Source organism: Schistocerca serialis, chromosome 4, assembly GCF_023864345.2.
Source record: "Schistocerca serialis cubense isolate TAMUIC-IGC-003099 chromosome 4, iqSchSeri2.2, whole genome shotgun sequence".
Taxonomy (NCBI): domain Eukaryota; kingdom Metazoa; phylum Arthropoda; class Insecta; order Orthoptera; family Acrididae; genus Schistocerca; species Schistocerca serialis.
In genome coordinates, this window is record NC_064641.1 from 766,894,573 (window position 1) to 766,912,007 (window position 17,435).

The 17,435-nt window shown below is 43.8% G+C and overlaps 1 protein-coding gene across 1 annotated transcript in view; it reads left to right on the forward strand.

Annotated features, from left to right (window-relative positions):
• LOC126474931 (uncharacterized) overlaps window positions 1-17,435 on the forward strand; it is a 165,833-nt gene that overhangs the window by 62,837 nt on the left and 85,561 nt on the right. Inside the window, exons 3-4 of the mRNA XM_050102447.1 lie at window positions 3,533-3,927; window positions 12,431-12,563. Of these exons, the coding sequence (XP_049958404.1) occupies window positions 3,533-3,927; window positions 12,431-12,563 (528 nt within the window). The remainder of the gene's footprint in view (window positions 1-3,532; window positions 3,928-12,430; window positions 12,564-17,435) is intronic.

Below are 17,435 nucleotides of genomic sequence, written 5' to 3' on the forward strand. Positions count from 1 at the left end.
GTTTTGACAACTTCTCTGATTGCATTCAACATATGTTGGGTGTAGATTTATTGTTCACTATTTGGGCTCTCACCTGCCTGTGAATGAGATTCTGTGCCTCAGCCTAGCCATAGTTTTACAGTGCAGTTCAAGCCTCAGTCTGTCTCACAGAAATTTAAGACCAACCAAAAGACCATATCTTGAAAGCCGTTGCATTCGTAATAGAATCTGGTTCAGATGGAGTTGCATTCACCGACAGCAGCATTTCCTATCCAGTTTGATGCCGATTCTCAATGGCGAGACTTGACATTCATCTCCGGCTCCTGTCACTTATGATCTTTACAACGAGTGTTCTCTTGCCATGTTACATGGTAGCGAATGGTACACCATTCCTCGTAGACACGTTGGACAGTCCACACTGACAAACCAACAAATCGGCGACTTCATACATGGTGTTGTCAGGGGCACGGCTGAACATTGTCATGACGTATGTCAGCCGTGATGGTCACATGAGCGACTGATGACAGTTCTATGAGGTGCTATCCATAATTTTCGGGACTGGTGCTGCTATCTGTTGAAAACCTTACCTTTGGACTAACGGTCACCATCATCCTCGAAGTAGTTCCTATCCACACGTACACACCGGTCCCAACACTTCTGCCACTGGTCAAACGTTTTCCGCAAGTCCTCTTCTTTGAGGGTGTTTATCACCGCCAGCGATGCTTCTTGGATCCTCTCTAGAGTGTCGAACCGACGGCCTTTCAACTTGAGTTTCAGTTTTGGGAATAGCGCGAAGTCGCAAGGTGCCAAATCTGGCGAGTACGGTAGGTGGGCTACAACTGCCATGTTGTTTTTTGCCAAAAGGATCATGGCGAGCAAGGACGTGTGACTGGGCGCGTTGTCGTGATGCAGCAGCCATTTCCCGTGACGCCTAAGTTAGGGCCGTCGTCGCCGCACGTTTTCACGGAGTCGTCGCAAAACGTCTCAGTAGTACGCGGAATTCACTATTAAGCTGGGTGGGACGAATTCTTTCCACACAATTCCCTTGATAGGAAAGAAAACGACGATTATGCTCTTCACCTTGCTCTTCACCTGCCTCGCTTTTTTGAGTCTTGGAGAGCCTGGGCTCTTCCACTGGGACGATTGTGGCTTTGTCTCTGTGTCATAGCCGTAAATCCAGCTCTCGTCGCCGGTTATAATCCATGGCAAGAAGGTTGGATCATCAGATGCAGTGTGACGACGGTCCGTACACACTTCAACGCGCCGTGCCTTCTGATCCATCGTAAAATCGCCACACACTACACACAGAGTATTACGGAAATCACTGTGGACACGCAGCACGTCCTCCCAGCTGAATGCCACATCGCACACTGACTCATCAGATACGCAGCTCTCGCCACCTGGCGGTGCAAAGATCTACTACTCCTACTACTTTCCAGACGGCAGCACCAGTGCCGAAAATTTTGGATTTCACCTTGTATGCCATCTGCAGCATTCCAAAGTGACCAATAGGCTCTTTTTACGGGGTGACTAGTATTTTGTCCGATGAGTTTATACTGGTACCTAATTCCTGCACTTGTTAGGACGATTCTTCACCAATAATATCTTTTTTGTCTCTATCATCAGACCATCAGGTATGTTATATATTGCATCCTCTTGGCGTTGTTTAGGCGACCTGTGGAAAACCTCCCGGAACCTGATGTTCCTCAGACTTGACAAACCGCCATCCGCTGTGTCTTCCTGTTGTCCCATTAGCCTTACCTCAGTCTTCAGCAAGGTCTTGGATTCCATCCTCATCCGACACATCCGTCAGCATCTCCACCAGCACCACCTCCTTCCCGCTAGCCAATGTGGCTTTCGTCCATCCTTCTCTGTCAGTGACCTTCTCCTTCACCTCAATCAGCTCCTCTCTGAACAACTCAACTCTCGTCACTCCACCATCTTTCTCTCCCTTGACATTGAACGTGCCTACGACCGTGTATGGCATTCTGGTCTCGTCTTCAAGCTCCAAACCTTCGCCCTTCCTATTAACTACGTCCGTCTGATCGCTCCTTTCTTTCCCACCGTCCTTCCTATGTCACCATCCATAACACGAATTCCTACGCCTGCTATCCCTCCGCCGGTGTGCCCCAAGGTTCCGTCCTCTCCCCCCTTCTCTACCTTCTTTACACGGCGGATATGCCGCCACCTTCACCTCCCTTACACCTTCTCCAGTACGCCAATGACACGGCCTTCCTTGCCCTCGTCCCCACCCTGCAACTCTCCCAGCCCTTCTCCAATCCCATCTTGACCGGTTCACCACTTGGTGTAGCCAGTGGCTGCTCAAGGTCAATCCTTCCAAGACCCAGGCGATTATTGTAGACACATCCACCCCTTCCTTCCATCTCCTCGATTTCTATCTTACTATCTATGGCCATCCTATCAACCTCACTCCCACCCTCACATACCTTAGCATCACCACTGACTGTCGCCTCTGCAAGACCCCCCATCTCTGGACGATCCAAGCCAAGGCACACTCCTGACTCTGGCTGCTCAAGCTCCTTTCTGGCCGCAAATGGGCTCTGTACCCCTCCACCATCCTCCACACCTATAAATCCCTCATCCACCCTAAGCTATGCCCATACTGGCTGGATCGCCGCCCCTCCTACCTTCTACAAATCCCTTCAAATACTGGAATGCCATGCGCTCCACCTCACCTATCGCATCCAGCTCCCATCCCCCAGATGGATCCTGTATGACTTAATTTCATTCCCACACCTCCTCCTTTTCCTCTAACGGATATGGATTCTTTACACCTCCCACAAACTTGGACCCCCTCACCCGCTTGTCTCTCCCATCCTTTCCCACCCCCACCTGCTGCCGTACCTTCACTCCCACATCCCACTCGCTCTCCATCTCTCCACACTCCATACCCTTGCCCAAGGTGGCTTCCCCCAGCTCCCAGTTCCTGATGATGCCCTACTCCCCTCCATCTACTCCTCTTACCAACTTTGATCCTCCCCTTCCTCCCCTTGTTTTTTTCCTCCAGGGAACCCTCTCTCACTTCTCTCCCTCCTCTCTTCCTCCCTCCCTCTCCTCCACCCGGGCTTCCAAACCCCCCGACACACTCTGCCCTCCCCCTCCCTTCTCCTCTCCCACTGGCATCAACACCCACCCCCTCTCCCTCCTACCCGCACCGCTTCCCTTCGGTAGGTCCTCGGCTTTGTGCATGAACAGTGCATCCTCGTGCGCCAGTGATCGTCTCCAGTGCTCATGTGTCTCTTCGCATCAGTGCTTCATTGTTTCTCCGTTTGCGCTCCTCCGTTCACGTGTGTAAACTCGTTCTTCCCCGTTGTATTTAGTGATGATCTTTTTTTATGCAAACTGTGAGCCCGTGAACTGCTTCATTTATTTTACTATGTCTGTCTCCCGTTTTTGTCCACCATGTTTTTTGTCTGTCTTTCTGTTTCCCGTATGTGTTCACTGTGGCCGAAGAGCGGCATACGTAGGCCACTGCCTGCCTACCTTTATTGTAAAAGTATTCAAATAACAATCAAGAAAAAAAATTTTTTAGGCTCTGCAGATAGCGGTGGATTTGCTGCAGAAGCTGTCAGGGAAATTCCAGAGCCTTTCGTACCAGAAGCAACCGGCGGAAAGTGCCAAGAAGGAGGAAGCCGAGGCAGAGGTCGCCAAAGAGAGGAAGCCGTCGCCGAGCGGCAGCACCGACACCAACACGTCCACGTCCAGCGTGTCGCACCGGAAGCGGAAGCCGCCTCCGCCGCCCCCGCCGCAGCCCAAGGTGTCGCGCGCCGTGTTCGTGTACAAGGCCGAGTACTGGCAGCGCCGCCTGCACACGGTGCGCATCACTGTGCTCTACCTGCTGCACCAGGTGGTCGTGGCCACCATGGCGCACTGCTGCGACGTGGCGCAGCAGAACCACGGCCAGCGCACCCTCTCCAACATGCTCAGGTAGGGAGGAGGCAGTGGCGCACCGGCGGTAGGCTGACCAGCTGTAGTCGTAAATTTGACAACGACCAATCATCAGCAACCGCAGTGCAGACCAATACGACGATCACAAACGGCTGCCACTATTTAATGCATAGCGATCAGAGATACAGTTCAATTTTCAATTCAATTCAATTTATTGCTACGAATTTTTGACCTGTTATCTGGAAACTCTAGACAAGTCGTACATATTCGTTAATCACGGTGACATACAATGTTTGATATTATGTTGTTCTTGTTGTGGTCTTCAGTCCTGAGACTGGTTTGATGCAGCACTCCATGCTACTCTGTCCTGTGCAAGCTTCTTCATTTCCCAGTACCTATTGCAAACTACATCCTTCTGAATCTGTTTAGTGTATTCATATCTTGGTCTCCGCCTACTATTTTTACCCTCCACGCTGCCCCCCAATACTAAATTAGTGATCCCTTGATGCCTCAGAATATGCCCTACCAACCGATCCCTTCTTCAAGTCAAGTTGTACCACATACTCCTCTTCTCCCCAATTCTATTCAATACCTCCTCATTAGTTATGTGATCTACCGATCTAATCTTCAGCATTCTTCTGTAGCACCACATTTTCTCTTCTTGTCTAAACTATTTATAGTCCACGTTGCACTTCCATATATGGCTACGCTCCATACAAATACCTTCAGAAACGACTTCCTGACACTTAAATCTATACTCGATGTTAACAAATTTCTCTTCTTCAGAAACGCTTTCCTTTCCATTGCCAGTCTACATTTTATATCCTCTCCACTTTCATCATCATCAGTTGTTTTGCTCCCCAAATAGCAAAACTCCTTTACTACTTTACGCGTCTCATTTCCTAATTTAATTCCCGCAGCATCACCAGATTTAATTTGACTACATTCCATTATCCTCGTTTTGCTTTTGTTGATGTTCATCTTATATCCTCCTTTCAAGACACTGTCCATTCCGTTCAACTGCTCTTCCAGGTCCTTTGCTGTCACTGACAGAATTACAATGTCATCAGCGAACCTCAAACTTTTTATTTCTTCTCCATGGATTTTAATACCTACTCCGAATTTTTCTTTTTTTTCCTTTGCTGTTTGCTCAATATACAGATTGAATAGCATCGGGGAGAGGATACAACCCTGTCTCACTCCCTTCCCAACCACTGCTTTCCTTTCATGTCCATCGACTCTTATAACTGCCATCTGATATCTGCAAAAATTGTAAATAGCCTTTCGCTCCCTATATTTTACACCTGCCACCTTCAGAATTTGAAAGAGAGTATACCAGTGAACATTGTCAAAAGCTTTCTCTAAGTCTACAAATGCTAGAAACGTAGGTTTGCCTTTCCTTAATCTTTCTCCTAAGATGAGTCGTAGGGTCAGTATTGCCTCACGTGTTCCAACATTTCTACGGAATCCGAACTGATCTTCCCCGAGGTCGCCTTCTACCAGTTTTTCCATTTGTCTGTAAAGAATTCGTGTTAGTTTTTTGGAGCCGTGGTTTATTAAACTGATAGTTCGGTAATTTTCACATCTGTCGACAACTGCTTTCTTTGGGGTTGGAATTATTGTATTCTTCTTGAAGTCTGTGGGTATTTCGCCTGTCTCATACATCTTTCTCAGCAGACGGTAGAATTTTGTTAGGCCTGGCTCTCACAAGACTGTCAGTAGTTCTAATGGAATGTTGTCTACTCCCGGGGCCTTGTTTCGACTCAGGTCTTTCAGTGCTCTGTCAAACTCTTCACGCAGGATCATATCTCCTATTTCATCTTCATCTACATTCTCTTCCATTTCTATAATATTGACCTCAAGAAAATCGCCCTTGTACAGACCCTCTATATACTCCTTCCACCTTTCTGCTTTCCCTTCTTTACGAAGAACACTATTATGTATGTAGTAGTAAATCATGTTAACAGCAACCATTGATAGCATTAATGTAGAAGTAAAACAGAAGTTTAAAAAATAAGAATCAGTTCTGCTACAGTATTCTACGTCACCCACACTGTTATGTGCGTGACTCGGCAATCCTCGAGTTTATCCATACCCGTGTGGGTAGCCATGGCATTCTTTCTTTTATTTTTATTTTATTTTCCTTTTTTTCTTGAAGTTTCTCTTCGTTAAATTTACATGTACCTATTATTATCTATAGTTGAAGGAACGCTTCTTGTGACCTGTTGACGTTATTTTGACATTCAATTTGACCTTAGGACTGAAAGTTAAGCAGCTGCTTTTTAGGTACCTCATGTGCTGTCCGATTGCCTTTAGTCCACAAGTTTTGTTTGCTTACAATTGTTTGCCGCGCGGAGTGGCTGAACGGATTGAGGAGCCATGTCACGGATTGCACGGCCCCTCCCGCTTGAGGTTCAAGTCCTCCCTCGGGCATGGGTGTGTGTGTTGTTCTTAGCATAAGTTAGTTTAAGTACTGTGTAAGACTAGGGACCGATGACCTTAGTAGTTTGGTCCCTTAGGAACTCACACACATTTGCACATTTTTGGACAATTGTTTGCAGATGGCACTCTAATTGTCTGTAGTCTCTCTCTGCATGAAAAAGGGGGCGTCAGAGAACGACATAGTCAGCTGAACCTTGTACATCTACATGGATACTCTGAAAATTACATTTAAGTGCCTGGCACAGGGTTCATCGAACCACCTTCACAATTCTCTATTATTCCAATCTCGTATAGCCCGAAGAAAGAATGAACACTTATATCTTTCCGTGCGAGCTCTGGTTTCCCTTATTTTATCGTGGTGATCATTTCTCTCTATGTAGGTCAGTGTGAACAAAATATTTTCGCATTCGGAGGAGAAAGTTGGTGATTGGAATTTCGTGAGAAGGTTCCGTCGCAACGAAAAACGCCTTTCTTTCAATGATGTCCATCCCAAATCCTGTATCATTTCAGTTACACTCTCTCTCCCATATTTCGCGATAATACAAAACGTGCTGCCCTTCTTTGAACTTCTTCGATGAACTCCATCAGTCCTATCTGGTAAGGATTCCACAACGCGCAGCAGTATTCTAAAAGAGGTCGGACAAGCGTATTGTAGGCAGCCTCCTTAGTAGATCTGTTACATTTCCTAAGTGTCCTGTCAGTAAAACGCAGTCTTTGGTTAGCCTTCCCCACAACATTTTCTACGTGTTCCTTCCAATTTAAGTTGTTCGTAATTGCAATTCCTAGGTATTTAGTTGAATTTACGGCCTTTAGATTTGACTGATTTATCGTGTAACCGAAGTTTAACAGATTTCTTTTAGCACTCCTGTGGATGACCTCACACTTTTCGTTATTTAGGATCAACTGCCAATTTTCGCACCATTCAGATATCTTTTCTGAATCGGTTTGCAAATTGTTTTTATCTTGTGATGACTTTATTAGTCGATAAACGACAGCGTCATCTGCAAAACAGCTGATCAGATTGTCTCCCAAACCATTTATTCCTCTCCACATTCACCGACTGGTGTGTTACTACATCCCACTCGATGCAGAAGTTTGAGATATGGACCATGACTTGTTAATAGGTGCACTGCGCCTCGATCAGGGGCTACGTCGAGCAGAGAGTTACAGAGAATATAAACAGAAGATCAATTTCTTTTAGACATTTGCACAGGTGACCTACATGAACCCCTCTGGTTTCTCGCGGAAAGTTTAAGCGATATTCTGTTCATCGTCAAACGGTGTGAAGGACACACTATCGGACCAAAAGTGTATCCAGTCGAATATTAGTGTTCATTAATATGGACTCTGTTCACCTGTCGCCTTTATGACAGGCTTCAGATCTGCTGGGGACACCCTCAGTGAGGTGTCTGAATGCCTATATAGGAGTAGCAGCCCATTCCCTCCCACAAGCCGAAACCAGAGGAGATATAAATGTTGAGCGCCGAGCGCTAGAGCTAAGTCGACGTTCTAACTCATCCCAAAGGTGTGCCATTGAGTTCTGGTCGGGACTCTACGCAGGCAAATCCATTTCACGAATGTTACTATCCGTAAACCACCGCATCGCAGGTTATGCTTTATGACATAGTGCACTGTCATGCTGATACAATCATCTTCACTGATCTGTTCCCCTAGTCTACAGAGTACATAATGCTGTAAAATGTATTTATTTCTTACCTTATTTAGCATTTTCTTAACCGCGATAAGGGGACCACATCCTTACCACTACAAACATTCATAAATCATAACCCCACCTCCTCCATACTTAATTGTTAGCTCTACACGGGATGGCAGGTTACGTTTTCCAGGCATTCGGCAGATCCAAACCCTTGCACTGGGCTGCAACACGGTGTACCATGATTCATAAAATCACCCGTTTCCTGTCGTCCTCTGTTCAGTGTCGTTCTTCTTTTTGCACCACCTCAATAGTTGCTCGACGACTATAGAAACGTGTGGATTATGAGAAGATGCTCGACCATCGTAGCAAATTCTTATGAACTCTTTATGCACAACCATTATGCTAGCTGGACTGTTGGTACTACTTTGGAACTCAAGAGTGATCCCTTACGCTGATTTCATCCGAGTTTTTGCAATCATCTTTCCACAATGCTCGACAGTCCATGTCCTTGCGTACATGTGATCTGTCAGGTCTTGATTTGATTGTGGTTGCATTCGCATTTCCACTTAACAATTACATCACCAACAGTCAACTTGCGCAGCTTAAGGAGGGTTCTAACGTCCCGGATGGATTTGTTACTTAGGTGTCATCCAGTGACTAGTCCATGTTTGAAGTTACTGAACTCTCTGACCGATCCATTCCACTGTTGCTGCTTCTCTACTGACTACACAGTATTCCCCACCTCCTTTTATACTCGCCAGTGGTCCTTCTCTCGCAATATCAAGTACTCAGTTCTGCATTACATAGGGCTGCCCAGATAGTGTATGTGCAGTCACCTATGTAAGCTCATTACAAATGTGCGTTTTGAGTTCAGTAATTGTTTTCGTCAAAGGAGTCACATACACAAGGTCTTCCACTTAACCCGATAAAAATAAAAGCTTGGTGTCATGTCCAGAGATGTAGATAATCAACAGCAGAACGCATCTCGTCATGTCCAACGGTTTCGAAGACACCATAAATGTAAACTCCGTCCACAGGCCCTTGGGGGAGGGGAGGGGGGGGGGGCATCGGTCCGACCGACCGCCGTGTCGTCATATGCCAATGGATGCGGTTTGGAGGGGAGTGGGGTCAGCACACAGTTTTCGCGACCTGGAACTGCTACTCCTCTGTCAGGTAGCTGCTCAATTGGCGTCACGAAGCTGAGTGCAGCTCGTTCCATTGCTACCACTAATAATCCTTGGCAGTACCGGGAAACGAACTCGGGTGCTCCGCATTGCAGTCAGCCACGCCGACCATCCAGCTACGATGTCGGACGTTTTGGAAGATGCTGATATAAAAATGTACGAACCTCCACATCTCAATGTGAGAGTGCTTCATCTCGCTAAAAGATGTTGTCCGTGGAAACCGTATGAGGATGTGGTATCTGCCATTGCTCAAGTAATCCAGATAAGTGTTTGTTGACACAGCCCAACGAAAAAAGCTAAACCGTACAATTTTTGTGCTGGAGCTGCACACAATACATTAGTGGCAACTTATCCAGGCGTCTTGTGTAATGATCAAACTTTAGAGCTATCTTTCATGTTCTCTATAATTCTTATCGGAACATCGCTATCCATTAGTAATAGCCATTTGTAATCACTATATTCCTTTTTATTTCCTATATCTGAACCTGTAAATAATTATGTCTAGTTTATTCTGATTGATTTTCGCAGGCTTTGTATGAATGTGGAAAAACAGATATAATAACAAAAATGGACCTTCTGTGTCGATTGGTATTTCCCATTTACATCTCCTTTAACTATGTGAATAACTTCTTTTATCTCATGATACATTTCTTTAATCTCTTCGTCATCTGCGGAGCTAGTTGGAGCATAAACTTGTACTATTCTGCCGGCCAGGGTGGCCGAGCGGTTCTAAGCGCTACAATCGGGAACCGCGCGACCGCTACGGTCGCAGCTTCGAATCCTGCCTTGGGCATGGATGTGTGTGATGTTCTTAGGTTAGTTAGGTTTAAGTAGTTCTAAGTTCTATGGGACTGATGACCTCAAAAGTTAAGTCCCATAGTGCTCAGAGCCAACCATTGTACCACTCTGGTACGCGTGGGCTTCATTTGTATCTTTGTTACGATAATGCGTTCACTATGCTCTGCGTACTATCTTACCCTCCTTCCTGCTTTCTTATTCATTATTAAAGCTACTCCTCCATTACTCCTATCTCATTTTTGATTTAAAACCCTGGATTCAACTTACCAGAAGTCCTGTTCCCCCTGCCACCGAATTTCGCTAATTCTCACTATATCTAAGTTCAATTTATCCATCTCCTTTTTTTAAATTTTCTGACCTACCTTTCCGATTAAGGGAGCTAACATTCGACGCTCCGATTCATGAGACGCCAGTTTTGTTTCTCCTGATGACGATATTCTCCTGAGTAGTCCCTGCCCGCAGATCCGATTGTGGGACTGATTTACGTCTGAAATATTTTACCCAGGAGGAAACCATCATGACTTAACCCTGCAGAAGAGCTGCATCCCACAGGGAAAAATTGCGGCCGTAGTTTTCCCTTGATTCCAACCATTCGCAGTATAAGCACAGCTAGGCCATTTTGGTTGATGTTACAATGCCGGATCAGTCAATCATCCAGACTGTTGCCCCTGCAACTACTGAAAAGGCTGCTGCCCGTCTTCAGGAACCACACGCTTATCTGGCCTCTAAACAGATACCCCTCCGTTGTGGCTGCACCTACATTACGGCTATCTGCATCGCTGAAGCATGCAAGCCGCCCCACCGACGCCAAGGTACATGTTTCATGTGGGAGGGAGGGGGGGTTAACTTACTTAAAATTACCTTAGCCGGCCGCGGTGGCCGTGCGGTTCTAGGCACTTCAGTCCGGAACCGCGTGACTGCTACGGTCGCAGGTTCGAATCCTGCCTCGGGCATGGATGTGTGTGATGTCCTTAGGTTAGTTAGGTTTAAGTAGTTCTAAGTTCTAGGGGACTGATGACCTCAGATGTTAAGTCCCATAGTGCTCAGAGCCATTTGAACCATTTTGAAAGTTACCTTAGTTTTTGCAATACATTTCGAAGTATGGCCTCATAATCATGGACAAAACTGGAAACAGAAAAACATTTAACATGAATACTCAAAGATCTTAATAAAGCTGTTTTCTATCTCGGCATTTTTTGTTGATAGCTCTGTTCGTAAGAAATGCCTGTTTTTGCGGCGTTTTCTCCTTTTTCCTTGACCGTGACTATGTGGACTATTCTTGTTTCTTGTTAAAATCCTCACGAAAAAGAATTACAATATGTCGTTTATTGCAATCAACACTTCTGTGCATTGTTTATTGCATTAGATGCCATCCAGAGAGTTGTGCCCTGTATGGGCCTTGCTCCATTCGTCTTTCGCTAGTTGCGGACTGTTGTTAAAAGTCATTAATCGGGATGGTTCACTAAAGCCTACTTGTCGTGAATCAGAGTGAAAGTGTGTGGCGCGCTGTTACGTGGGTGTTGCTGTTGGTGAGTAACGTAAATTCATGCTTTACTGACAACTTATCGTCTCATATTGATATTTCCCGTTATGTATGCACAAGCAGATCGTCTCAAAGGAACTTTGGCAGAGTTCTGCGGCTATTCTTATTGAGAAGCATTCTGAGAAACACTTTGTATGCAAACACAGTTGCTTTTAGGTATTCAAAATGGTGCCTAAAAGAACGAGGAAATAATCGCAACCTTGTAGATCGGGTACATGAGAAAGTATCAGTATTTGGAATTAATTAACCATGATTCTTGTTTTTCGGCACTCCGATCAGTTGGTGCGGCTCAGACATAAAATAATTCCAATTTGACACAAGGACTGAAAGTCCGCAGAGTAAACAAGTTCCATTGTAACATTGCTGATGACTGTGAGCAATATTCTAACCGTAAAGGCAACTGTATACGACTTCTGCACGAGGCCGCGAATATTTTTCTCCCACGAGACGGTGTAGTATGCACCAACTGGAAACACTCATTCTCCTAACATAAGACGCGCTTTTTGCTGTACAGCAGCTGTTTCTGGGAGCCCCACTTCGTCTTTCATCTTCAAGCGAATTTCTTGTGTGTCTGAATGGGTTAAATCAATTACATGTATTTGTCATGAAATACCGAATGCAGTTAATCAAGGCACTGATTCTGTCTTAGTATTGCCCTAAAACGGTAAAAAAATAATCGTGCACAAAGCCTCTCATTTCAGCTGCGTTGCTGGTTGAAAACGAGTACAGAGCTCATTTTCTTTCTCAGACCTTTGATTAATATCGTTTTGTCAAAATTTACAATTGTTCAGAGCGAATGCTGGTATCGTGTGTTTTTCACGGTAGCGGAATAGTAGACTAATGCCTTGCTATTCTTTAAAATTTAGAGAAACCTCAATTAGTGTCATTCTCATCTTGAATTAATTTGTTTCTTTCCAGATTAGCAAGTCTCTATAACGACTTGTTGTCTCTGCCGTCTGCCGACAGAATTAGTGTAGCCACCATTTGTAGAAACACCTGCCCAATACTGTATCATCCCCTAAGGAAACTCTCGATTACCAAACTTATTCAGGTAAGTAAATATATCTTTTTGTAACATGGTTCCATTGGCGCAGCATCCTAACAATTATTTTCTCTGTATTTTCCACGTCTTTCATCAAAGTCATGTAAGAATTTATTATAGTGTAGCTGTTGTTTTCTGAAGATAGTGAATGTTATTCAAAAAACTTGTTTATTTATTTAACGTACTAAATGCATACTTTTCAAGCAGGTAAGTTGGTTTACATTACATTTTTCATTTTCCTAATATTTACTACCATTCCGTTAGATGTGGTAATGCTTCTGAAGTTCGGATTCTCGCAAAGAATTCACGGATTTTATTTTCAGTTAAAACTGCCTAATGGGGTACCTTTTGCTGGTCTACCATTGGTTTCATAAGCTGGACAGCGTTCTATTTAGCCAATAAATGTAGAGACACGCCGGAATTTTTATGCGAAATGAGCCTAGAAACGGTTCTTCAGCATCTACATTAAGTACGAAGTGGCAATAGCAGTCAGATTGTATGAGTTTCCCTGGATCGGTACTTAAGCTGCGTCTCGAAATATCCCCTGTCATTAATATAAATCTGTGAGTGTAACTACAGATTCTGAAATTATGGCAAAAATAAAGCGATTGGAAATTTTAATTCAGTAATGTGTGCAACTACTGGTGATGTATTTTGCTGATGGACACCGCCTTCTTTGCGCCCACAAGGAGTCAGTGATTATTATCAATGCGTTAACGACCACACCTCAAAGCAATAGGGAGATGCAGTGATCAATAATCGTTGCAGTGGAAATACAGTACCACGAAATATAGGGATTACGACGCACACATTTAGTAGCAGTATGGGATTTCATTATTGCAATACCGCCAGTGGTGGGACTAGGTATTTCAATATACAGCTTTCGAACTCTATCACTCTATCATTATTCTTGTAACCAGGTACACAGGCCGTCAAGTGTACGCCAGACATTCTCGGTTGTTCTACAAAATATAGCATTTCGACTTTGTTGCAAAGAACTATTACCATCAAAATATGCAGCACAAACAAGTCCCTCACCAGACACGGCGGTACATAGCCAATGTATCAGCATAATACTATGTCGATAATTTAACTTCCGGAAATTTTTTTGTAGGTGTGAAAAATTCCAAACTGCACAGCGATTATGATGCTACGTTAAATTGTGTGTAGCTCTACAGCTAGATGATTATATCATTTCATAGGTCGGTGGTAGGAGAGGGTAGACCATCTCCAGTAGGACAATGCCTATCAAACACTATGGTCTTCAAACCAGCATTCGAGCTGACGATATTACTTTTATGTCCAAGTATCACACACAAGAATTATTGGTCACTGATAAGGAGCCCGTAGCCACAAAATTGATACTTCTGTAAAACGAAACATCACAGTTTTCTGTCACGGGACTGAACTTGATTCATCCGCTGTGAAGTCACCAACACAGTAAGCAGTTGGACGATCAGCTGATAAAATGCATCTTACGGTCAGGATTAAATAAATTCTTGAGATAGGATTGTAAATTATCTATATAATTATGCTCGTACCTCGTCTGGTGAAATGTGGGTACATTCTTCTGGAGATCTTTACATAGTTAGTAACTCATAAGGTCCACCCACACCAAGTGGTTGCAATGATGATTCTGCAGAATGTAACATTTAGTACCCCCCCAAATTTTCGTTAGTATGCCAGATTGTGCTCCCTGTGGCAAGCTGAATTTAGTGGTTTGCAATTTTACTCGCCTCTCTACTCACTGCCTGACATCCTGGCTAACTGAATCACGCTTCTGCGTTTTGCAACTGGTCAGTGTGTGACTTCACTGATCAGCAGACTTCTTACGACCTGCAGAAGAGCCACTGCATTGGGGAACCACCTACCACAGTTTCTACCTGGAATACGCCGTTAGTCAGACGATATTGGAGTGCTTTATCGAATATGGTGTTTTGAAAGAAGAGATTGACTAACGATTGTCTGTCATTAGAGGGCCCGCTGTTTATCTCCAGTCTACAGGATTAAATAAATCTTCTAAACCACTGGACCGATTTCAGCCAAACTTGGTACACATATCACTTGTCGCCTGGAAAGAATAGCTCTGGGAGAAAGAACCACCTACTTATTAAAGGTGGATGGTGGGGGTGAAAACGAGGTGTGGCACACAACGCGCAAATAGCCATATTTCACTCATCCAGTATTACAGAATGAGTGCACTTAGCGCCTTGCAACAAACTTTACGCATAATTTCAAACCTTTGCAAAATTTGTCTCGATGACGAACCCCGCAAAATGAAGAAAAGAAAAATGTTTATCGCTTACTACTCTTCCGCCGTTCGTGCAGTAAAACTGCTGCATGAAACGTGACATTTTAATTTATTACTTATTTACTACTAACTGTGTTCGTGGCACATTTTTCATACAGTATTCATATGTACCAATAAAGGTACCAGAAAAATTATATCATTGTACGATACGTAGATTAGGAGATATGATATGATAAATACTGAGGCGCGTGAAAAACTGACGTGTCATGTAAGACGTTTAAATTTATTACTTCGTTGCTACTAACTCTACTCGCAACAATTTTTGCAGACAGTATCCAGACATGCCGCTGAATGTATCATTTTACGACACATAGCTCAGGAAATATGTCGTAAAAACCTTGATGCTAGAAAAACTACTGGAAGATGCATAACGGTTTAATTTGTTACTTATTTATTATTAGCTCTAGTGTCAACACATTGCACAGACAGTACCTACATATACCACTGGATGTATATGCAAAATTATATCAGTGTACAACGTATAGTTAAGGTGATACGATGTCATAAACGTTGAGCTGAGCGAAAATGAAACTGTATGACGATATTCGCTATAGATATAAATGAAATATATGTTCAAATCTGTGTGAAATATATGTGACATGTGCATACATGCGAAAATCCAAGGGTAAAAATCTTAGCCTAAAACCATGGAACGATTTCAATCAAATTTGCCACACAAATTAGTTACAATCCGGGAAGAAATAGTGTGGGGGTAAGAACTACCAGTTTCCTATAGGGGAGGGCATGATAACGTGGAGGGAGAAGGGGGAGGAGGGAATAGACAGAGAAGGGGAGGGAGAAATGGACAGAGAGAGAAAAGAGGAAGAGATGGATAGAGAAAGAGGAGAGGAGGTGGAGGACAGAGACAGGGGAGGAAGAGAAATGAGAGGCGGGTATGGACAAAGAGAGAGGAAGGAGCAGATGGGATTAGAGGGTGGAGGAGGAGATGGACTGAGGGAGAGAGAACAGAAGGACAGAGGGGGGGGGGGGGGGAGCACATTCACAAAGAGAGGGGAAAACAGGAGATGGACGGAGAGAGCAGCAGGAGGAGATAGACAGAGAGTGGGTGTTAGAGGAAGAGGACAGAGAACGGGGTGGAGGAGACGGACTGATAAAAGATTGGAAGAAGCACATACTCAGGCAACGCCGGGTCTCAGCTAGTATGTGTTATTCGTTGAACATATACTGAGTTTGTCAGGTTCGGACAGGGCAACAACAGTGGAAAATATGTTTGAGGTATGAAATAAAAGCAAGTGTTTTTCTCATCCATAACGATTTGTTTTTAAGTAATACGAGCTTGATATGGAATCTGAAACAGTCTCGGTTACTCTAATTGTTGAAGATCAAAGGTTGTACATTAAGTTTGACACTTTACTTGACAAATACCAGATACAAATACACAGCTTTATAAGTTGGGGTTGCGGTGAGTTAACAGTGGAGAATACGATGATCCAAGACAGGGAAGAATAACAAAACAATAGGAAGCGAACGAAGTTAAACACTTCACACATACCTCTTCAAGATCGTCGTACGATATGTAAATAAATGTCCATAAATGTAGCAAGAATTACTGTACATCCCATGTAAACAAAGATTCTACGTTATAGGTGAAACCTTTCGATATCTAAACGATGCCACTGGTGAAGCGTGGGTTAGAGAATTCGAGCCGTAGTTGTAACCACCGTCCAGGGAATTGAAAGGTTTAACTATCCCGAAACAAAGAGATAAGAATCGAAAGGTTGATACAAAGACTAAGTAATTGATAACCTTTGGTTATGTTCCAACGAATTAACTGCGCAGAAAATGTCACTGCAGTGTGTTATTGTGATTTTCTGCGAAAACCGTACAGAAAAATGTACAAAACTACTTTTTCTTAGACAGTGGTCCATTAAATGCGGTAAGAGAAAAAAATTGATTGAACACGTTTACTACAGTCAGGATAAGAGTCCACTCTAATTCGACTTACTTCCCAAGTTACAATAAACCTAGGCGTGGCAGCAATTTTCTTCATCAGAAGAGTTTTTTGCCGCCTTTACCTGTGCTGTTCCACAGAAAGGAGTGTCATGGACAGCACATAAAATAATGTACATTAATGTTCAACGTTCAGTGAACGACTATGGCACTAGAAACGGTGCACTAGATCGGATCAGGGAATGATAATGAAATAAATGGAACCATCTCATAATTTCCTTCAGTCTATTTACAGGAACAATGGAAAACCTAAACATGGATGCCTGGACCCAGATTTGAACCATCACTCTCCCAATTATGAGCCCATTGTCTTAATCAGTGTGTCAGTTCGCTTGGTTATAGAACAATAGAGCTTATCAGATGTTGGATGTTGGTCAATGAAAACCTGTTAGAATATAATGACTAACTGTAAAGAGACACTGTAAAATAAATAAATACGCATGTAAACAAAATATTGAACACATTCACTGTGAAATGACTCTAGTAATGTGACTTATTATGCTGCTTAGATAATCCCTTGGTGTCTACTATCCATGACCTGTGGCTATGCTTATTCATCAGTAGTTCAATTGCTAAGAGTGATGGTGAGTAAGTAAGCT